This window comes from Malaclemys terrapin, chromosome 7 (genome assembly GCF_027887155.1).
Source record: "Malaclemys terrapin pileata isolate rMalTer1 chromosome 7, rMalTer1.hap1, whole genome shotgun sequence".
Classification (NCBI taxonomy): domain Eukaryota; kingdom Metazoa; phylum Chordata; order Testudines; family Emydidae; genus Malaclemys; species Malaclemys terrapin.
The window spans coordinates 78,532,842-78,557,521 of NC_071511.1; the positions used below are offsets into that span (position 1 = coordinate 78,532,842).

The 24,680-nt window shown below is 40.3% G+C and overlaps 1 protein-coding gene across 3 annotated transcripts in view; it reads right to left on the minus strand.

The window, feature by feature from the left end:
- Positions 1–24,680, minus strand: part of CCDC6 (coiled-coil domain containing 6) — an 88,209-nt gene that overhangs the window by 2,231 nt on the left and 61,298 nt on the right. Inside the window, exons 4-9 of one of the 3 annotated variants that reach the window (XM_054034301.1) lie at positions 18,651–18,754; positions 16,450–16,610; positions 10,539–10,695; positions 8,716–8,816; positions 4,382–4,506; positions 4,009–4,057 (exon numbers count right to left, since the gene is read on the minus strand). In XM_054034301.1, coding sequence (XP_053890276.1) covers positions 4,009–4,057; positions 4,382–4,506; positions 8,716–8,816; positions 10,539–10,695; positions 16,450–16,610; positions 18,651–18,754 — 697 coding nt within the window. Of the gene's footprint in view, positions 1–3,967; positions 4,058–4,381; positions 4,507–8,715; positions 8,817–10,538; positions 10,696–16,449; positions 16,611–18,650; positions 18,755–24,680 lie in introns of all 3 variants that reach the window. The other 2 variants (XM_054034300.1, XM_054034299.1) reach the window with 2 other exon arrangements.

Sequence of the window (24,680 nt, forward strand, 5' to 3'; positions counted from 1 at the left end):
AAGAATTACTTGCTTACAACACTTTTGCTAATACATCCCAGAATGATATTTGCTTTTTTTGCAACAGCATTACACTGTTGGCCCATGTTTAGCTTGTGATCCACTATAAACCCCTGATCCTTGTCTGCACTACTCCTGTCTAGACAATCTTTTCTCATATTGTATTTGTGCAATTGATTATTCCTTCCTAAGTGTAGCCCTGGAAACACTTAATGGCAAATAGGTACCTAGAAAAAAGAATAGAGGAAGACGCTCAGATACAACAACGATCTATGACTGAACAAAGCATAGCAGCAGGTGCTAATAAGCACAACTTAACATTATCAGCATGTGGAGTTAAAAAGTGCATACCTAAACTGGTATAGGAAAATTCCAAATGACTGTAAAAAGATCATATCTGAAAATGAAGTCATATGGCAGCACAAATCAAGCTGTTCTTTATGAGGCAAGCATTATAAAAATGATGAGTACATCCCTTTGGGCTCTTGCAAATAAACAGTGGCTAACACAACTGTCTCCAAAGAAACTGCAGATTTGTATTAGTCTTCAGCTCGCCCTTTTGCAAGTACAATAAAATGTGAAAATATTCTTCAAAGCAAGATCTGACGTCTACTATACTGATATTTTTTCAGAGTAGAGGAAGCACTATTGTAAAATTAGCAATATAAAAATGTAAGGGTACGTCTTCACTACCCGCCGGATCACGGGTAGTAATCGATCTATCGGGGATCAATTTATCACGTCTCGTCTAGACACGATAAATCAATTCCCGAACGCGCTCCCTGTCGACTCTGGAACTCCACCAGAGCGAGAGGCGGAAGCGGAGTCGACAGGGGAGCTGCGGCCGTTGATCCCGCGCTGTGAGGACGCGTGGAAAATCGATCTAAGACACGTCGACTTCAGCTACGCTATTCTCGTGCCTGAAGTTGCGTATCTTAGATCGATCCCCCCCCCCCAGTATAGACCAGCCCTAAGACAAACCAAAATGTTCAAAATTGCAGCAGCTATGACCCAAATAGTAACAGTAACAATTGTATATTAAGTCAGATCTTTAAGAACTCCAAAACACCCCTCCCCCTGACATAACCAAGCAAGAAAAGACAGCCACCCTTTGGGAAAGAAACCTGGAAACAATTCTACAACAGATATACAGCTTAACAACTTGATTGTTTATTAAGGAGGTTGCTTTTCCAACTGAAGTGCCTTTTAGGTAGGCATAAAATTCTCCAAATTAGAATTTGGCCAGGACACCAAGGACACCTACTTTGCAGTTTAAATGTATACAACAAATTAGACTGACACTATGTGAAAAAGGCCATAGGATTTCTGATAACTAATCGGTCTGGACTTCTGCTTTGAAAGCACCTCTAGCATGAGTGAACCTCTAATACCATGGTGGAGCCTTGGTTCAGTACATGCTGAAGGCAAAGAGCTATGTGCCTATTAATCAACACCATTTCCTGCAGCATCCAGCTTTTTGTCTTGGAAGTCTTCCCTCCAAGTACTGACACAGCTTGATCCTGATTAGCTTATGGTATAAAGATAATAGTAATAAAAATTTAATACCTTTTTAAAAATCAGTCTCTCTCAAAGTGGGCAGACATTATTATTCCCCATTTTTTCAGAGGCCTGAAGAGGTTATGCAACTAGCTCAGAGTCAGCTGCAGTGCTAGGAACAGAACCCAAGTTGACGCCTACGCTGGTACCCTATCCACTGGACCATGCTGCCTTCCCCTATGAGATCAGAGCTCCGTGTGGTATGGTTGTAGGCCTTAACGATTGTGGAATTAATATTAACAGTTAACCTACGAAAGTCCACATTTTAGCATATTCTACTGTACTCACACTCCAGCTAGATTTCTGTCATGAAAAAATTTTTTTATTAAAGGTTTGACAAATCTACTGCTATATTTGTGCCCTTCTATAAAAATCTACTGAAACAAGGTTTTGTATCAGACGAGACTGGCATAAAGAAACACTTTGCAGGAGATTGTTTGCATACTGTTGTATCAAACAGGAAGCTCTATTCAATATATTTTTAATAAGTACATCAGCCACAAAGTATCTTGCCAAAGGTCTAAAGTTTCAGCTTTGTTTGCTTTATAAACTCAATGAGTATTTGGAAAAAATTAGGGCTGTTAAACTACTAAAATAATTAATCGTGATTAATTGCGCGATTAAAAAAGTACTTGTGATTTACCACACTGTTAAACAATAGAATACCATTTATTTAAATATTTTTGGATGTTTTCTACATTTTCAAATATACTGATTTCAATTACAACACAGAATACAAAGTGTACAGTAATCCCTAAATATTTTTTATTACAAGTATTTGCACTGTAAAAAACAAAAGAAATAGTATTTTTCAACTCAACTAACATGAGTACTGTAGTGCAATCTCTATCATGAAAGTTGAATTTATAAATGTACAAAAAAATAACTGCATTCAAAAATAAAAATGTAAAATTTTAGATCCTGCAAGTTCACTCAGTCCTACTTCTTGTTCAGCCATTTGCTCAGACAAAAGTTTGTTTACATTTGCAGAAGATAATGCTACCCGCTTCTTGTTTTCAATGTCACCTGAAAGTGAGAACAGCATTCACATGTCACTTTTGTAGCCAGCACTGCAAGGTATTTACGAGCCAGATGCGCTAAATATTCACATGTCCCTTCACGCTTCAACCACCATTCCAGAATACCTGCATCCATGCTGATGGTGGGTTCTGCTCGATAACAATCCAAAGCAGTGCGAACCGATGCATGTTCATTTTCATTATCAGATATCACCAGCAGAAGGTTGACTTTCTTTATTGGTGGTTCGGGTGCTGTAGTTTCTACATCAGAGTGTTGCTCTTTTAAGACTTCTGAAAGCAAGCTCCATACGTCGTCCCGCTCAGATTTTGGAAGGCACTTCAGATTCTTAAACCTTGGGTCAAGTGCTGTAGCTATCTTTCGAAATCTCACATTGGTACCTTCTTTGCTTTTGTGAAATCTGCAGTGAAAATATTCTTAAAATGAACAACATGTGCTGGGTCATCATCCGAGACTTATAACAGGAAATATATGGCAGAATGTGCGTAAAAACAGAGCAGGGGACATACAATTGTCCCCCAAGGTGTTCAGTCATAAATTTAATTAACGCTTATTTTTTTAATGAGCGTCATCAGCATGGAAGCATGTCCTCTGGAATGGTGGCCGAAGCATGAAGGGGCATATGTTTAGCATATATGGCACGTAAAGACGTTGCAATCCCTTTGTAAATACAAAAGTGCCAAGCAAATGCCTCACTTTCTGGTGACATCGTAAATAAGAAGAGGGCACATTATTTCCTGTAAATGTAAACAAACTTGTTTGTCTTAGCGATTGGCTGAACAAGAAATAGGACTGAGTGTATTTGTAGGCTCTGAAGTTTTACAATGTTTTGTTTCTGAGTGCAATCATGTACCAAAAAAAAAAAAAAAAAAAAAAAAAAAAAACACCCGCCCCACAAACACATTTGTAAGTTGCACTTTCATGACAAAGAGATTGCACTATAGTACTTGTATGAGGTGAATTGAAAAATACCATTTATTTTATCATTTTTACAGTGCAAATATTTGTAAGCAAAAATAATATACGCTTTGATTTCAATTACAACACAGAATACAATATATATGAAAAGGTAGAAAACATTCAAAATATTTAATAAATTTCAATTGGTATTCTATTATTTAACAATGCAATTAAAACTGCGATAAATTGCGATTAATTTTTTTATCACGATTAATTTTTTTTAGTTAATTGCATGAGCTAACTGCGATTAATCGACAGTCCTAGACAAAACTTGATTAAGTTAAGTACATTAAATTCAATAGAAATAAAAAATGATTCCAGTTGAAAGATGTTGAGTAATGTCCTAACAAATGTTTAATATATTGCTATTCTCACTGGAAAACAAAAAAAAAAGTAAATAATAATTAGCTGCCTGTTACAGTGACACGGTGGTAGCATTATCTTGAAGAAAACCTGAGCTTGAAGCAACCTCAGATGACTCATCCGTCAGATGTGGTGGAGACTAGGAGAAAAATGAAAGTAATGTATTTACTTCCTGCAACACTGGGTAGGTTAGAACATAACGTCTCACACCTTGCCTGCAGATCCATAGGGCGATACCTATTACTGTCTTTAAGGGGACAACATGTTCCACTCTCTTTCAGAAAGAAAAGATTTTCCACTAAGAATCAATTTCTCAAGGTAGAGAGGTAATCAGGACTGAAGAAGGCAACAGACATCTTAGAGCAAGGAAACAAAATCAAACATTTGCATTTTTAAAAATGGGTTAAAGACAAATAACTAACATTTTAATTCAAAAGAAAATTTACTAGTTTTTAATACTCACTGTAATTCCATGGGACGGTCCCATATGTTGCACATGAAGGCCTGGGGAGTTGTAATAAGACATTCCGGCTCTAGTCAGTGAAGTTGGTGGTGTAAAACCAACTGTGTGACTTGCATATGACAGACCTACAGTTATTAAAGCCAAAGGGACATTAACATTCCTACTGCAAATAATAGTAAATACAAAGTTTATTTTAAAACAAAGACAAGGTTAAGAAACTGATAATTGTACAGTTAAGCTAGGAACCCAGAAAAAATATCCACTGCTTTGAAAAAAAGAATGTCATTACTTTTAATATTTTTCCTAAGGGTTTGCCTAGATTAGGAAAATATCCTGTGTTTGAAAACATCCAGTAACTCCTCGGTTAACGTTGTTACGTTGCTGATCTATTAGGGAACAAGCTCGTTGGGGAAGGTAGGGGGGCTTGGTAACAACTCCCCCCCCCCCCCCCCCATCAGCTCCCCTAAATTTCCTGTTAAGGTACGTGGCTCCGCAGATATCCAGCAGCAGTTCAGCTGTCCCTCCCCCCACTGCCATGCTGCTCCTGCCCTGCGCTCTGCTTTGGAGCTGCTCCTGGGAGCCTCCTGCTTGCTAGGGGAGGGAGGGAGAGGGGAGCTCATATCAGGATGTCCCCTGCTCCTGCCCCCCACCACCCGTTCTGTACTCCCTCTCCACAAAGCAGATGAGGGGGACAGGGCTCAAGGGACAGAAAGGAGGAAGCTTGCTGGAAGCTGTTGCTTCCTGTCAGAATTGGAGGATCTGCTTAAAAAGGCAACGTCCTTGAAGTGGGGTTAGCGTACTTAAAGGGGCAATGCACGTGTCTCTCTCTCTCACTCATGCATGCACCTGTGAAGCTATGTATGCGGTCAGGAGGAGGGAGTGGTGTGCTCCAGCTGGATAGCGTTGGATCAACATCATGTTCAGTTTTTGCAGGGAAGTGTTTGCAGCTATTGCCCTGCATCTATTGTGATTCCTCCCTCCTGCCTCAGTCCATGCTGCCTTGTAGAGTGTGAGGCTACATTAACAACCGTGTATTAAATCTTGAGGGCTCAGCTGAGTGCTAGTTCATCATTTAGCAGCAAGGCATTCCCTGGGAAATATCCCACCCTCTGACTCCACCACCTCAACCAAGCTTCACCACCATTCATTGCTGTGTACAATATTAAACTCTTTGTTTAAAATTGTTTAAAACTTATACTGTGTATGTATATAAGGTCTTTTGTCTGGCAAAAAAAAAATTCCCTGGAACCTAACCCCACCTATTTACATTAATTCTTATGGGGAAATTGGATTTGCCTAACATGGTTTTGCATAAAATGGCATTTTTCAGGAACATAACTACAATGTTAAGTGAGAAGTTACTGTATTAAGTAACATGATTTAAAACATGACTTTTCACCTAGTACAGATCAGGTAAGTCATGTTAAAGTGATTATCTTATGGTTGACTAACTGCTAATGTACTTTTAAATACGACTTGCCAGGCATACGCTAGATGTCCGTTAAAATACATTGGTTAACATTTCCCAAAGGTCTTGTTTTCCGAGTTTAAATAAACCCCAAGAAAATGGCTTTAAAGAAATTTTACTTCTAGCTAAATATTAGGTGTCTGATTTTCAAGAGCTTTGCACCTACACTAATGGAATTAATGGGAACTGCAGTTGCTCAGTGCTTCTGAAGTTCAGACCTTAAACCTTATGAAAACCGCACTTCTCAAAACAGAGATCTCCTGAAATCTTTAACTCGCCCTATTGCTTCCAGACAGATATATCTGTTGGATATGCAACAACTGTTCTCCTCTGTTTGGTATTAGAAGCCAACCACATTTTCCCCCCCCCCACGGGCATCTGACAAAAACTTTCAACTGTCCATTACATTTGTATAACAGCATGAAGAATCCATTCAAACTGAAACAATTAAGTCTGTCTGAATTTAATAGGCTCCACATATCTTTGCCACTATCAACAGAATCCAGCACTACTGAGTATTACAGACCAGTATCTGGGTTTGTCCTTAGCTGACTATGTTTACTTTTGTACTAGTGTTCGATAAGAAAATTTGAAGAAAAAAAAATATCAAGCTTCAGGTAATCAGTAGAGCTGCACAGGGAAACCAGCATTATAATTACCTTGGCTGTCTTAACTAAGAGTGATTCTGATCTCTTACCAGTTGCACATCAGTGGCAACTCCAATAACTTAAACTAATCTAATCAGGAGTAATTCCGTTGAAGTGATTTACAAGTAACAGTTGATTAAACTGTTTATATTTCCTGCTTAATATTCCATTTACTGATTTGACAGAATAAACCATTTGCATCTAACTTTTTTTTTTTTTTTGGTTAAGTATTCTTGTTGAGTACTAGCACAGTTCAGCTCCATTCTAAAACCAGTCTCCCTGGGTGACATTTCAGGCTGTATGTCCAAGAGGTGAAGTACAGAAGTCAGAAGGACGAGGAGCAAAGTTGGCTTTAAATCACCTCTGTGTCCTCTTGATTTTGGACTGCTTTGGGGACCAAATTTAAATTGCAGTGCAGCGTCCCACAGCCCTGACACAACTCAGCTTGCAAAGAGATCCTCAGAAGTCAGTCTGTGGCTACTTCCTCAGGTCCTGCACCAGAGAAATTCTCTCTCAGCTGGAGCTGGGGATTTCAAAGCTTCTGTACACCATTCTGGTCCTATTACCAGCATACTCACTCATTAAGTGTGATGGGCTAAGGTGCAAATCCATGAATTTATGGCATTAGATAGTTTCAAACTACTTTTCCGCAAATTCAATTACATCGTTTTCTAAAGGAAACACTCCAAGACATACAGATGTTTTATATGACCAGATATCTTTGGAGTTGGATACACTTGGTTTTGTGTCTTATTACAGTGCCTGTGACATGAAGTTCTCTCAACTGTTTGCTTCATCTCTCATTATATTTTAAGGTATTTCACACACCCTGAGTTGATTATGTCAGATTCCCCACCTCCTTAGTCCATTAAAAAATATGCTGCATATATTTTTCATGTGTGAAGCTTTAGAATATTAGAGTATTTTGAAATATTGGTTTAATATACAAGATGGGAAGGACACTAGGACAAGTGAATTATCAAAATGATAGTCTGGAGCATTTCTACATAAAACATACTTTACTAAACCAGGTAGCTCCACTGGAACTAAACACCAGTTAAAGGATTTTAGTTTTGTTTTATAGTTAACTTTACCATTGTTTTGCAACATTCCCTGCTGCTGGGACACTTCCTGGTGGAGGGTATGGACTCAAGGTCCCTTTGATAGGAGCAGTTAATAGAGTTATCAGTAGTGTCACAGTTCTGATGTGGGAATGATACACCAGGAAAGCAAATCTGCACCATCACTCTAAGGACCCAGCTTAGGTGAGAGAATAGTCAGAGACCTACTGCTGGTGAGAGAGTCTATGACAAGTCTGTCAGGTGCAGCAAGTGCTGCTATAGCCAATATGACTATGGCAGAGCAGTGGAGCTGAGCTATAGGAGCAAAGGGGTTTTGCTGCCAGGCTATGACAGGTCTTCAGAACAGCACCAAAAGGGACAGGTCAGAATAAGGGAAGTTTTGGTATGAGTAGCCTGGCCACTAGCGTTTCCTGGTGGCAGTAGCACCAGCATCCTCGCCCATCAACAGTCCCTGGGTAGGAACAACACACAACCGTGTCATGTGCAAGAAACATGTCTGATGCAGTCTGTTACACCTAAGAAAGTTCTTTGCTCCCACCCCCAAAACTCAGCCACTACAGAAGATTGTAACTACATTCCACAATGAAAGACATTAGATTATCATGAATGTGTGCACTTGTATGAGCGTGTGAAGCTGGTTGTTCCAGCATAATTATGCTCCTGTAATTGATTTTCAAAATCATAATATATATCAAATTATACACTAAGAAGTGAAACACCTGCAATTTTCTTGGTAATGTGTTTGAAACCACTGAGATGCAAGAAATCTGGACCATTAAGAATCAGAAAACAAGCCCAAAATCACATTGCAGAAGAGAATTTGTATACTCACACTTTTAGAAAAATACATCTTCAGATGCTAACCACTTAATAATCGACCTTTAATGGACAATTATGATGTAGTCTGGACGTTCTTAAAAACATGCTGCATTATATCAAAATTTTCTCTAATCAAAATATGTAAAAATATTCAAGTACTTGAAAAAGTTTTAAAGCAAAATTACTCTTTCATTTGATTTACTTTTTTCCAGGTAAGCTTTAATAGGCAATTTAAGCAAATATAATACTATGGCACATTTTTATGTGATGCATACAAAAGTTTACCAGAAACTGGTTTATATATGGTTATATATTTACCAGGTGATATAGGTCTGCTAGAACTTGGTGAAGGTGTATACGGGATTGGACTGGACACAGTGCGAGGTCTTAATCCTTGTGCAGACATCTCATTAAAATATCTAACAGAAGAAGGTAAAGAACAATTAGATTAACTTTTTCAAACCCTGATATGTTTTAAATGATTTTCCGCAGCATTAATCTCACATTCTAAAATATACAGATCAGGTTAGCATAGAACCAGCCACTTTTGAATAGTTTGGTGCTGCCTGGGTTAACATTCACTTTTCACTTCTGAAGACTTGAGTTCAAATATGGGCTTAATTTGCAACTGAAAATGGCCTCATCTTAGTCAGCTACTTTGTCTTGTCTATGCAGTATCATCAATGGTGCAATAAAGTGTTTTACAGGAGAATGTAAATTTAGTCAACATTTTTGCATGTACCCTTTTCAGATTTTTGATACTATTAGTACTAAAATTAGTGAGCACTTAATTAAACAAAAGTGTAATTTTGAAATATTATATGCTTTTTGGCCAAACATTGGACAAAGAATTGCTAATATAAATTTGGATTTTGACCAACTAGAAGTGCTACAGTATTTAATATTTTCCATATAAAAATCACATCTAAGATGAACCCGCATGGCATATTTCTATTTAAACTGAGATATTAACCCATAAAACAGGGATAATGGAAAAGCAGATGCAAACAATTACAGACATTACTAGAGCATATGTTTAATTTAGGTTATCTTTTAGAAAAAGCTCATTGAATCACAATGGTGATACACTTCGTGCTACTGCTAGATGTTGCTTGCTGAATCCGTCTGAAAAAAAAATGCAAATATTGCCTTTAATCTACTAACCTAGTCTTTGAAACAAAATATCTAATGTTTTGTTTTATTGTAAGTTATGTCGAAGTCATTCAGGTTAGTTATTTTTAATACCAGAATATACAAACTCCCTAAGAAGAACTTCTTTGAGGATTAGTAGAATTCCAATTTATAATGACCCTATTTCAGATGCCCTCATACAGCTAGTATAATGTGCAATAAAACTGTACCAATACTGGCATATGGTTGAGCCCAGTAAGAAACCAAAGTATTAGCCTTTGAAGGAAAGACGTTTTAGGGCAAGCTTTAAAGTTCTGCCATGACATTATTATGCAAGACTGTAGTAAGATATCAACTATTTCTACTTAAGACACAAAACCGAGCCATCTGTAATGTCCATGCAAGTGATGCAACTTTTTTTTTTTTTTTTTTAAATAGGAAAAAAACCCAGGATCTTGTAATTTTGATACCACACCCAGTACAGCAAGAACATCTCAATTAAGAGTTCTTAGGGTGGCTAATCCCACTTTTGGTATCTAATGTTGCATATATGGTCCTTTTAGGATTGGTAAAACACTAGAACTTGCAACATTATACACCTTACAAATTACAATTTGCATAGATTAAGGGTGCTGTAGGCTGTTCAACTCAGGCAAGCCCTTGCTTTTGTGAATTTACGTCCAGAACAAAGTTACCATGTATCTCTCAAGTTTACATATATATATATATATATTATTTAAATCTATATGCATATGCTGGTTGTAAAAGCCACTTCCAATCTTCAAGTATAACTATTCTCTTGCTCATGGTAAACCTAAACCAGCACTGCAAGAATTAAATCACACTCCTACAAAGGATATGCTTACAATATATTCTTTTGAAATTCTTTGCATTATTGTATATGAGTTCACTTTCAGAGTTGATATGTAGAAATATCAATATAAGAGGTTGGGTGTTATTTTAGTATTTATTTATACAGGGGACAGATCTTAATGTTTGAGAACACAAACCTTTCGTCATCCATTTCTAAGCTGGATTCGCTTTCTGACAGTTGTCTGCATAAAGCTTCCCTTCGCTCCATCTCCCTCTGCAGTTTTCTTTGGAGCCTTAAATTCTCTTCTCTCATATGACGTTCCTCCTCTAAATATTGCGCCATCTTCTCTGAATCTGAAATTCCAAATTTGATAGCTCTTAAGCAACTCAGTTTAATGTATATGCAAGTATTTTGAATTTTACTTTCTTTACCCAAACATTTCAAATGCTGAAAGAGAGGCTAGCTCAGGGAATTGTTAATTCAATAGTCTTTCATCTCTAAATCACTAATTCAAAGCCTGTTTTAAAGATGGCAGTGATCAAAATTAGTTACTAACCGATCACTACTTGGTGAACTATGAAATTAAGCTTGCTTGGTCCTTCCCCCCCCCCCCCCTTTTTTCCCTCTTAACTGAACAGATTTGAAAAATACTGCAAGCTTAAAAAAGTCATTAATAAAAATCAGACCTGTAGGAAGAAACAGACATTTGCCCTACTGTAAAATTGAAATTTCATATTTCATATGGACTTATATTCTATAAATGGAAGGATCTAAAATTTTAGAGCAAAGCTTATTTTCTTTTCCAATATTTAATCAATTTTTAAGATTTACTATATTCATTTTAATGTTTAGTTTAAAATGAGGATATTCAAAATTTGTAGAATACATATTTTTTTAAAAACAGTGTACACTGATCAATCAAATATAATGACAGAAATAAGTGTAAAGGGTTTACTTCCCTAAAAACCACTACAAATTACTACTTCCCAGGAGGATTTTCCTTAAAATTATAGAGCAGGTAGAAGGGAAAGATCAGTACACAGCCATACTCTGGAGAAAACAAAACATTTGAACAACTTTTATTAAAGTGCTGTTTTATGACATTTCCCAGCATGCCTTCAATTAAAGAGATTTTATCCTGGAGATTAACCAGCAGGATGTCTGTCAATATTAAAAGTCACCAAGTGAGTTAGTCTTTACTTCAAATAGCTGCATTTATGTAAGTGGGCATTTAAGTTTATGTTTTTAAACTAAGTCAGCTAATATTAGTTAGGTGTGCTAGCATCACTGAATATTTTAAATGATTGAATAAAAATGAATGATCAAAGCTAAGTGCAAGATAGACTATAAACATATTTTTGGATGCTCTATTTTAGTAAGAAGGAACATCTGAGGAAGGCTTCCACTTTGTGGGTATGATACATCATATTTTGCATTGCCCCCTCTAATTTTAAGAGATGATCATGTTTACGGTGCACATCTTGATTCTTAAAGTATTTGGATTTTTCAGCATTCATAATCATTACCTATGTTTAAGGCTCCTGACCAGCTTGGCCAGCTCCTGGGCCAGGAGTACCGGCCGCTGCTTGTGCAGTCTCGTGCCTCCCCACACTCCAGCAGCAGGAGTTTGGGTGTGCAGGCCTCAGGGCTAGGGATTACCGGGGGGAGGGAAGGGTGTCTCCCCGGAAGGGCGACAGGAACTCCCCTCCATCAGCTCCTAGATCCACGTGCTGCCTTCGCCCACAGGCACTGCCCCTGCAGTTCCCATTGGCTGCAGTTCCCAAACAATGGGAGCTGCAGAACTGGGGCATGGAGCGGAGCAGAGGCAGCAAACAGACCTAGGACAGAGGTGGGCAAACTACGGCCCGCGGGACCTCCTGCCTGGCCCCTGAGCTCCTGCTCCGGGGTGCTAGCACCCAGCCCTTCCCCTGCTGTTCCCCCTCCCTGCGGCCTCAGCTCGCTCCGCTGCCGGCACAATGCTCTGGGCGGCAGGGCTGTAAGCTCCTGGGGAAGCACAGCTGCAGGTGTTCTGTGCTGCGCGGTGGCATGGCTGGCTCCAGCCGGGTGCCGTGGCGGCCTGTCCTGATGCTTTGGGCAGTGCAGCTGTAGCGTCGCCAGCCACCGGTGGTCCAGGCAGCGTGGTAAGGGGGCAGAGAGAGGGGGGTTAGATAGAGGGCGGAGGGGTTCGGGGGAGTGGTCAGGGGGTGGAGGTGTGGATAGGGGTTGGGGCGGTCAGAAGGCAGGGAACAGGGGGGTTGAATGGGGCAGGAGCCTGGGGGGGAGGAAGGGGGAGGAGGCTGTCAGGGGGCGAGTAGCAGGGGGGGTCGGATAGGGGACAGGGGCCGGGCCATGCCTGGCTGTTTGGGGAGGCACAGCCTCTGCTAACCGGCCCTCCATACAATATTGGAAATCCGATGCGGCCCTCAGGCCAAAACAAGTTTGCCCGCCCCTGAGCTAGGAGCTGGGGTTGCGGCTTCCCAGAGCACAGTAGGGAGCCTGCCCCAGCCCCACCAACCCCCGCTCTCCCCAGGCTGCAACTGCCCCCCTCCCCCTGAGCACCTGCAGCACCCCCCCAGGCAGCACCCCCCACTCCCTTCCCAGCATCCGTGGCCTGAGGAGGACTGCATCCGAAGAAGTGAGGTTTTTACTCACGAAAGCTTATGCCCAAATAAATCTGTTAGTCTTTAAGGTGCCACCAGACTCTTTGTTGTTTTTGTAGATACAGACTAACACGGCTACCCCCTGATACTAGGCGCCTCCTATTATTCCTGCTCCCTCTCCTGGATGAGTCCCAACTTGCGGGCCCAGAGTAGAAGCAGGAAGGGGGCTGAGGCTTGAATGGCTCTCTCTGGGGTGCAGGAGTGTGGATCCTCAAAGATCTCAGATTCACCCGCGAGTTTTTAAGACTGTGTAAGCTGGAGGCTGTATTTTCGGCAAACAAGCCCGCACAGTGAAAGGACAGGTCCTGAATGGTGTTCTGCTGGTATCCCCGACACCTGCAGCCACATGCTACATCTCATTATAATGGCCGTGGCCATAGTCCGAGCCGCTGAGTCTAACGCAGGCTAGAGGGAGGTTCTTCACACCACCCTGCACTCCTCTAGAAGTGCGAGTCAGCCAGGAGCAACTCCTGAAACTTTACCAATGCGCTCCAGGAATTGAAAGCACAGTGGCTGAGTACTGCTTGCTGGTTGGCAACTTGAAACTGGAGCCCTCCCAGTCGAGTAGATCTTCTGGCTGAAAAGGTCCAGCTTCTTAGCATCCCATGACTTTGGAGTGGGACCCAGCTGTCCCTGCCTCGCTTTATGATTTGCTGCACCAACTACTAAAGTCCCTTCACCCTTTCTGCAGGACAAAGTACCTCCTCTCCACCCCTTTAGCGATGGGTGGTATCGAGGCCAGGGTCTGCCAGAGTACCTCAGTTGTGTTCTGGATAGTTCTTATCAGGGACAAGGCCACCTCAGATGGACCCTCCGGGGCAAGAATGTCCACCATCGGGTCCGAGTCCTCTGTGACTTTCTCCGCCTGGAGGTTTAGGTTTTGGGACACCCTCCTAAGAAGATTCTGGTGCGCCCTGGTGTCCGTCACCGGGAGGGTGGTGGTGGTGCCTGCCATTGCCTCGTCTGGCAACGAGGAGGAGGTCTGTGAGACCAGGTCTTCCTGACCCTCTGGCTCCCTAGAGGCTGAGTCGAGTGCGTCGGTCTGCCCCAGGACTGGAGGTGGCTCCAGTAGCACTGGTGGTGCTGGCTCGGATGCTGCGCCTGGGTGTGAAGTCCCAGGATCCTTGTCCCGTAGGAGGTCCTCCAGAGCCCTGTGACATCAATGTCACCGAGGGGGGAGCCTGGGTGAGGATGCCACTGATGCGGCCCCGCAGCCCTGTCCCTGAGCCTGATGATAGGCCCAAGAAATCCAAAAGGGCCACTGTACTGGGCCCTGACACTAGGCTGGCCAGGATACCATCTGTGCTGACGAGTCCAAGATTCTGTGGTGCCAGGATCGGTGTTGGGATCGTGAGCAGTACCGGCTGCGTCAGGAGACAGAAGACTCGGCCTCCTATTCGGAAGAGTACTCGGAGCCCGACCATGGGGGGAGCGGAACCCGACGGTGCCGGGGAGTGGTGCCGGGGCGATGGGAACGGTGCCGTAACATCATGGGCTTGCCTCAGTGGTGAACGATGGGTGGTGTCGCCATCGGTGCCATGAATGGTGCCAGGGACAGTGTCACATGTTGCGCCGCCGCCGCCAGTGCTGCTGACGATGCCAGATTGTAAGGCGACATCTGGATCGGGGCCGGGGACTGTGCAGTCATGGTAATAAGGACCCGGGCTGCCTCAGAGGTATCTGGCCTGGAGGGGAGATCAAGTTCTTCCTCCAATTCCTCTCGAATTAGGGAGTCCACCAGCACTGGATTTGATGGACCTCCAGTCGGGGCCCAGAGTCAGTGGTGCCAGCCCATAAGGTGTCCCGATGTGGGACGCACCCCGCTGGAATCCCCACGCGGCTTCTTGATGGGGAATGACCCGTCTGCCTTCTTCTTATGCGGCACCGGGGACTGTGAGTGGTGCCGCCTGCTAGAATTGGCTTTACGAGCTGAGGAGTGGCGCCAATGTTCCTTGGAGTAGTTCTTTCTTGGTACCAGGGCGTCCCTCCCTTGAGCGCTGTGCATTGATGCTGCCGGTGCCGTTTCCGGAGCTTCAAAGGATAGTCCCGCTCCTTCTCAATCCTGAGTCTAAAGCTCCTGCAAATTGACCACTTGTCTGTTGATGACCTTCTCCCAGGCACTTAAGACAAACAGCATGCAGATCGCCTCTGGGCATAGGTTTCCCATACCTCTTGCACGACAAACCCCTGCGACTGAGGCATGCCCCGGTATCGGGGAAAACTAGCGGGGAGGACCCCCCCCCCCCAAATAAGCTTAGCTTACTATGAAACTACAAACTACTGTTACTACAACTCTATGAAACTATTTACAACTAAGAAAGGGGGGACCACTAGGTAGGCACTTGTGAATGCAAGAGACTGAGCTGCTCCAACGACCGTCACAGGCAGTCAGAAGGAACTGAGCAAGCGGTGGATCGGCAGGGACCTTTATACACTGCCATGAAGGCGCCATTCCAGGGGGCTCCACTGCCGACCCGACGGCTACTATTAAGGAAAAAACCTTCCGACGATCATGCACGCGGCACGCGCACACCTATTGGCATGCACATGAACAATCACTTTAAGAAGAAGAACGTAGGTGTTTTTGAAAATTTTACTGTAAATCAAAGATACAATAAGGAAAGAAACAGCAAAATAATGAAGAGTGCTTCAAGTTTAATTAATCACCCTAGCATTTGCACATGAAGTACTCAGTATTAAAGGCCTTGTTTTCATTGTGAAGTTCGGTAAGTGAACTATAAGCTATAAGCTATATTGGAGAGTTTGGCAAGACTAACACTCCTTATCTTCTTTATGTGGCATTCAATACTAATATCCCAAACCTGTACACAAAGCCTCTGTCCAAGAGCACCCATCTGTCTGTAAAGAAGGCCATTATCTCTGCAAAACGTTATTGCTCCAAAAACTGGGTAGCAATATTCCAGTTAGTCTGCCAAGACTAGCACACGGTGGGAGGGAGATGACCGTCAATCCAATTACCAAAAGAAATTATATACCAACGGAGACTGTGCGCCTTACTCTAGCTACTAGAGTCAACATCTTACACAAAGGTACAGGTAACACTTTCTCACTCAGAGCTTATGCCACAGCATGGTGTTGGAGCAGCTGTGTTGCTGGAATTCCTATCTTTCAAATGAAATGCAAGGTACAGGACTGACTATTCGTGGTAAAAGATCAAATAACATTTTCCACAACAGTAAAGAATTTAAGCACAATGGCCTAGTCAAACTTCAATCTGAATATTAAGTTTTGTCATCTACCTTTAAATTTTAAATGGATGAGAACAGTAAGTGAAGAGTATCTTCACTGCTCTCAAGGTTGGTGCAGTTTAAACAGCTAATACATTTCAGCACCAACTAAACTAAAAATATGTAGGAATTCCTTTAGGTACTCTTTAGTAAATTGTTAGCTACAGATTCCACTTATAGCGAAAGAGAGTTTACTTACGTTGTAACTGTGCAGCTCTTAGTTGTTTCTTTAACCTCTCTACTTCATTCTTTAAAAATCTGATATGTCGCATCATATTTTCTGGGGAATCTATTTCCATTGATATGTCTCGGGGTGATGGTGGAGCAGAAACTGGTTGGTCTAACTTCTCCTGCAAAATTCTGTATTAAAAATAATTTAGATGTTATTGTATTTCTGATAGATGCATATACTTTGAAGTAGTAACATTTTAATAGGTATACATTGCTCCAATTATGTTTTAACAGTATGCTTAAGTTTTATTAATGAAGGTAAAGTTTATTTTGTCAAATGCACGTGTTAGATCTTTCGAAATTTAAGTGTTCAGATGCTGATACTGTCAAAGTGTTTCTAACAGTAAATGCACACTATTTTGAAAATGAATAGTTTTTGTACACCTCAGTGAAATAACTTCATGAAAGCCTCAACTATACCCACTATATGCCCAAATTTCAAGAAGTATTTCATTTAAATAACTGTCAAAATAGAGTTAAAAGGGAAACTGAATTTACAGGGGCAGAAACAAGCTATATTTATAGCCTTGTTCCATTATTCATTTAACTACTGTGGATTTATATTAATCCCTCCTAATTCTCTTAAGTAACTTCTCAGCAAATTCAAGTCCAACTCTTGTGGTACATTTATATTTGTGCTATTTGATAAAGAACTCGTTCCTCAAAGATAGAGATCAGAGCAGAGCAACATTCATAAAGTGTATATTAACACATTTTTCCTGCACTACTGATCTCTCTCTCTCTCTCTCTCTCTCTCTCTCTCATTCACTGTGTTGTTGAATAAAAGTAAACTAGACACAGCTTCCAAAATAGATATTCTATTTAGTATCTCTGCACAGAAAAGTATTTCACATCATATTTCTATAGCTAAGGTTTCAAATTTCAGGAAGCCTAAATTTAAATGCCCAGAATCTGTCTTAATTATTAGGGTTTCAGGCACAATTTGTTTTTCGTATAAAGTGAGCTCTGCAATAGAATGATGTGCTACATAAAGGTTCTTGAAGTGAAGGGAGGGAGGAATCTGTCAGCATGAAAATATGAAATTGTTCTCTATTAGACACATACTGGGTAAAGTCAAACAGGAAACTGTGCAGCTGAAGATGAACGATGAACACAGGTACATGACAGCATGAGCCTTAGGTAGGGGCTCATTCTTCATAGAGCTTTTGACACTGGTATGAGAGAGATGGTTTTTTAGAGCATCACTTCATTTCCCATTAAGCGGGCTACCGTTCAACACAGAACTACAAGGACAAATGTAAACTACTTTTAATGGTATTTTTTAAACCCTGGGCTTATTCATTATTACTTGTATTGCAGAACTTCCCAGAGGCCCAATCAGGAGCCTCATTGAGATGGATGCTGTACAGCTGTATAACAGAAGAGTCCCTGGCCCAAAGAGCTTATAAACTTACGTCCTTTTTTGATTTTCTATGATGTATTATGAATTTTTTTTTTTAAATCATGAAAATATCAGGAATGTCAAACCTGAATGTCCCTAGTTTTGCTGAAGAACCTCTGGGAGGTTTCAAGGATATTTAATGTGAGCTGTAACACCCTTACAGCATGGAAAGATTGTATAACATTATTTTAAGATAGCCTTAGGTTAAAGATTCGTCACTGAAATTAAAAAGCTGTTAAAAGACAAAAACAAAGTTTAAAAAAATATGATGAAAAATATCTTCTCCCAAATTGCTCAGTTCTCTCTTCATTCTTGTGACGTCACAATTTCACTAGTCCTTAAGTCAGTCCTCCAGGCTACAAAGGGACTCACTTTCTTATGGGATAAACAAGCAGAAAAGAAAAGAAAAAAAAAAAAAAAAACCACTTTCAAGACTTCTTTATACACGATAAAGCAGCAAAGAAAGGGTACAAGCCCAATTGTTTTCTTTGCAGGTCACCTTTTAAAATAGCATTAAAACCAGCCTGCCAGCAAATAGTAAATGAGCAAGTTTGCAAGTTTCTCCCTAGTTTCCCAGTTCCCTTGTTTCTTGTACTACTTGGTTTTAGCAAATTTAAGCAGCCAAGTATGTAATACATTGTATCACGTAAACAAGTAACTTTTGAAATATTGTAACTTCTGTGCCTTTGGCAGATCAAACAAGCCTCTTGCGATGAATTAAGTATTAAAAGGTGTATCTATAATAATGAACACATGACAAGACAAACCGTTTCTCTGCTTCAAGTTTATCCATCCTCTTCCAGAGACGATTCACTAGTGCTTCTTGTTCTTGTTCCAATGTATTTTCAAGGTCAATCTTCTCTCGTCTTAGCTGAGGAAGAAAATTGTTTGGTGAAAGAGATGGGAATTGACTTTACTGTTTAAGATTTTTATTCTGGAAAGTTTATTGTTCAGCCTATTGCTAAATTTGGGGGGGAAACTGTAGATTCATTAAAACAAATAGTAGAATAGTGTCAAAGTAAATGGAGATCATGGAACCACATGAATACAGGTACATAAACTGCCTTTGGTGTACATTGCCTTTTCTCCCTACACAGACCCCTTCTAAACAGAACCTCTCATTCGCAGGTTTGGGTTGCTGTGTCTTTTTCCATATCTGGTCATCAAGCTGCAGTGTGGCCAGCAAGTGAAAGGATAGGTCCTAGCAGAGACACCACTCATTGCATGTGTCACAGTCATTTACATTGACAATGTATTCACATGTCTATATATATTCTGATGGGTAATTTAAAAAAAAATTTAAAGTGGAGAATTAAACAACAAAATTTGACACTACAGAGGTTTATGTTTGTTTGACATGAGAGGCAAGTTGTGTGCATCACAGGTAAACGCAGCGAGCAACGAAGAAAAGTGGTCTCTCTATTTTTAGATAACCATGTTATAGAACCAAATTCTAAAGCCAGAAGAAACAAGGGTTCATAGAGCTTCTCAGTTATCCAATGGCTATTAAAAGACTAGTAACCATTACTGATTCAAGTATGAACTACCAGAAAATAGGGAAAAAAACGGCACATCAAAATATCCCAAAAGAAGCTGGACAGTAGTCAGTTCTGGGTGAGAATGCTTTGCAACCCTGTTTCCCCGAAAATAAGACAGTGTCTTATATTAATTTTTGCTCCCAAAGATGCGCTAGGTCTTATTTTCAGGGGATGTCTTATTTTTCAGAAATGAAAAATGCCTTATTATCGGTGGATGCCTTATTATCGGGGAGGTCTTATTATCGGGGGGATGCCTTATATTACAACGAGAGGCAAAACTGTAAGTAGGCCTTATTTTCGGAGGATGTCTTATTTTCGGGGAAACAGGGTAGTTCAAGATGTACAGTTGTAACTGTGAAGACATCAAAGTTCAGAAGCTCTGAAGATAAAAGTAACAATAATTAAATGTACTTAGGCTAAAAGGGTTTAATACTTTGCCCTTCTAGACCACTTTCCATCTGTTGATCTCAAACCAACCAGATACTACCACCACACCTAATGGGGAAATAAATTTTCTCATTTTACAAATGGGAAAACTGAGGAACAGAGATTATGATTTGCTCACAGCCATTCTGCTTATTTATGGCTGAGTCAGAAATTAAATCCAGATCTCCTGAATCTCAGACCTGTGCTTTAGCCCTTACATACAGAGCACCCTTCCTCTAAGACAAGTGAATTGTGACTATTAATAAATTAATCCAGATACCAAAGCAAAATTAGATATTGAAGTGCTTCATGAAATAGTTTACCTTCCAAATACGAGTTTTTGGTTCATGTACAAGTTTTTTCATCAAAACGGAGTAAAAAATTAGTTACTGCAAATGAAAAGACTATTGCACTCAAATCATGACTTTTTTTAAAAAATGACAATAAATCTCTATCATCAATTAAAGGAAGTAAAAAAACTGAAGGAAGAACTGATAAGCCTTTCCTTTGCACTTGTGTGACAGAATCTTTAATCCAGACAGTTATTTTTTAATTTAAAAAAAGCGCTTTTGAATTGAGATTCTAGATTAATAGTTAAGGAAATTTATACTTAATACAACCAAAAGTCAAGTCCAGAAGCAGTATGTTGCAGTAAACACTCAAGGCTGACTCTAGCAGAAGCTGGAGAGATATAAAGATAAAGTGTTTAGCACGCTGCTCTTTAGCCAATTCATCTCACCAGTGCTTGGAAGAGTACAGGACATTCTGAGAATTCACTCCTCCCTACCCTCAAAACTACCACCACACACATTTTTACTACACCATGAAGGTACATAGAGGGAAGTTTAGATTGGACATTAGGAAAAACTTCCCAACTGTCAGGGTGGTTAAGCACCGGAATAAATTACCTAAGGAGATTGCTGAATCTCCATCACTGGAGATTTTTAAGATGAGGTTAGACAAACACCTGTCAGGGATGGTCTAGATAATACTTAATTCTGCCATGCGTACAGGGGAGCGGACCAGATGACCTTTCGAGGTCCCTTCCAATCCTATGATTCTATGATTACCTGATGATAGGGGATGACTACAGATCAGCTGTTGTAGTACAGTGGTCTCTGCATCACTTAATTCATACAATTCAGATTACATTAATCACATCTGAACTCTTCTTTTAATCATTTTTACATTACAGGTACAATCTAGCACAACTCAAAAAAGCTTACATGAGAAAAACGAAGTAATACAAATCTTCTTCAGTCAATCAACAATTGCCAACAAACTCAGATTCCATCAGACACTAAAAATAAATTAGCCTTGCATCATGCCCTGAAGATCAAGAGATGGGCTCTGATGGACTCCCAAGTGGAGTGAACTCCAGAAGCGAGGGTCCTCAACCATGGAAGTCCCACTGCCACTACTGCACCTGCAGCAGCACAAATTGTTCAAATATAGGTACGGAAAGCAAATATCTCCTTACAGATTTTAAATGCTGTAATGGGATGTACATAAGAACAGCCATATTGGGTGAGACCAAAGGTCCATCTAGCCCAGTATCCTGTCTTTTGACACTGGCCAACGTCAGGTGCCCCAAAGGGAATGAACAGAACAGGTAATCATCAAGTGGTCCATGCCCTGGCAAACAGAGGTTAGGGACACCATCCCTGCTGATCCTGACTAATAGCCATTGATGGACCTATCCTCTATGAACTTATCTAGTTCTTTTTTGAACCCTGTTATAGTCTTGGCCAGTCAGTATCTACATAATGAGTTTGGCAGGGACATTTTAAATTAAGGGCAAGGGGCTGTGGCTACCCGGTTAAGATTGTACACTACCCTCAGATTAATAGGAAAATTCCCACTGATGTCAATGGAAATTTGCATAGACACAGGTGATAGAATGTGGTCCTTAGGCTCTCAAACTTAGTTATATTCAGCATTCTATAATGGGAAAATGGTATTTTTAGGACCACAATAATTTCTGCATTTTGTTTTTCTTCACCATCCATCCTCCTTTCTTTAGTTTTCAACCTATATCCCCCTCAAAACTCCATATTTGTGCATATTGTTCTTTCTTTTCTATGCTTTTCCTTTGTCTCAGGACTTGAACTTATTGTTCCCCCAGCATCTCAACTCTACCTCTGGGCTTCATCCATCCCCTTTCTACTTCACACCTTACCATATTGCTGGCCCCAAAGAGTAACCTTCCTTCTTAAGCATCAAAACCTGTTCTCTCTTCTTTCAAGAACTACAGGCTAAAGGGGTGGTTGTAGCACCAGATTCTACTGTTAGCTAAAGTCCTACTTATCTCCCCAACTGCATCTCTTCTAGTTGCCCTCTGCTTTGCTCATTAGGGAAGCAGCTGAAAGAAGAAACAGTAAGAGGTCACAACCAGTACTGCAATCACAACAGCAGACTATAGCACTTGGATGGCAAACTGACAGCCACCTCATCCTGTATCACTACATCAACAATGAAGAAGCACATTACAGTTCATTTTAGCTAAAATATCCAGCTAATGAAATTGCCAGAGTTTCAAATTGTGCTGTTATGCTTTAGGGTGTGATGTCTGAACCAGAGTTAAAATCTCTCAGATCTATTGTTTCCAGCTATCTGCCTTAAGACAAAGAACTACATCAGGTAAAATTCAGAAACACAAGGGAAAACAAAAATGAACTGCAGAAACAACTGTCAGAGTGGATTATCCCTGGAGTGGGTTGCCCTGGCCTACTGGCTTTGACACCTGTGCCACAAACAGAGCACACTATAGTACTCAAATCTGGAAGCAATGAAGGCATGAATGATCACTGGATGTTCTGCACTAGAGAGAATTTAGTCACGTGCAATAGAAGATACTGTGGGTCACTGATACTATCTGAGAATCTATGACAGTGTTGGATCCCGTAGAACCTCAACACTGCAAGCAATGTAGCCTCTGATGTTAACACATATTGTCTCCACAATAGTTTGAAACCATTCCTTAAAATCATGCTTCCTCCTCCTCAAGCATAACATCAACATCAAGGCAGTCTTATTCAAATATTCAGTCTGCCACACCTATGTAACTCTGGGGAAATCATTCTCTCTCTCTGCCTTAAAATCTCCACTTGTATAATATTTCCTCTTTCTTTCCTTTTGACTGTTTCTTACCACATGCATATACAGGTTGTAGCACAATGGGGTCACAATCTCAATTAGGGTCTCTAGGCATTAACATAATAGTAATAGATGAGTTAAGTATTGTTGCAACTCATCTCCTTAACTTAAAAAAAAAAAAAAAAAAAAAAAAGAGGGGGAAGAAAGTGAATATGCACTGTAGGGGGTTTAAAGGAACTTGGGATTTATTTTACCATACTGAAAAGAGAAAATTATATAAACAAAACTTGAACACACCAAACTCATAGAAGCAAGGAAATTCAAAGACAATTGGCCATCTATCTTTGACTCAAAACTTTGCACAGACATAAAATTAGTGCATTATGGCAGGTACCTAAGTAAAGAAAACTGGTGGACAGCACAGTAAGAACACAGCCCTTTTAGCTTTTAACCAAGCTGTCGGCCCAAGATACACAGTAACATCACAAATGCTAATGAATTTACAGAGACAAGGTGAGTGAAGTAATCCTTTTACTGAACCAACGTCTGTTGGCAAGAGAGACTAGCTTTTAGGTTTACAAAGAGTTCTATTTCAGGACCCGAGGAAGAGTTCTGTGTAAGCTTCAAAGCTTGTCTCTCTCAGCAACAAACATTAGCCCAATACTACACATTACCTCACCCACCTTGTCTCTCCAACATCCTGGGACCAACACAGCTCCAACACACAAGAAATGTACAGACACTATTTGCACTGATATTTCAAAGGTTGTAAAACAGCATAATATTTCAGTTCAGTTTGTCTGCACTTTAGTTCTAAGTGGCCGCCACCACCACCTTGTGGCTAAGAGAGTTACTTCAGTTTAAAGTTTGTTTTCAGATTTTGATTGTCGTGATTTTGTCAGTTACTACATCAGCCTAATTTTCTATTTCTCAGATCCTTCAATAAATCCACATTGAAGTATAATCCACATTTAACAGAATAATGTTTAGTATATATAGTATTTGACATGTTCAAAGTGCAAAATAAACTAGGGGGGATAAAATCATGGTTAAAATAATTAAAATCAATGTTTAAATTAAAAAATACTTATTTAAATTCGATTTTTTAATTACATGAGAATTCTTTACTTTCATCCCATTTTATAATGCTCTGTTTCTAAAGTAGATGTGTGATACTTTCGTTAGTTTTCCAGTTACTAGTAGAAAAAAACGCATCCATGTAAAATCTGGAATTCTACTAGTCTCGCATTTAAAATGCTCTTCTATGCTGAAAAAGCCAAGTCTAGGGCCTTGTATTGTGAGAAGACCACAAATTCAAACAACTTGATTAGCAAATAGCCTCTAATATATTTTCAGCCAACATTCCCTTCCAATATGCTCAATTTCCATAAATCAAGAAAGCTGAAATCCTCTGGCCAGGCTATGCTTCATCAGGGTTTGCCTTGTGAAGTCAATGGGACATGTGCTTATAAGTCACTAGGTGCTTTTGAAAATCCCACAATTAGGTGCCTAAATATGGGTTGGAAAAGTCTGGCCTATCTTTATAAAAAGTTCACAGTAATTTTGTTAATATACTGAAAGTAGAAATAACTTTTCAGTGTGAAGCTTTTCGTTTTGAAGTGACAGCTATATTCCACAAGAAGTTTAATAAGAACAGTTTAGCTCCCTAATGATGCAATGTCCATGCTTAATTTTAAACAGAGTAGTCCCACTGAAGTACAGTAAATGTGAATCAAG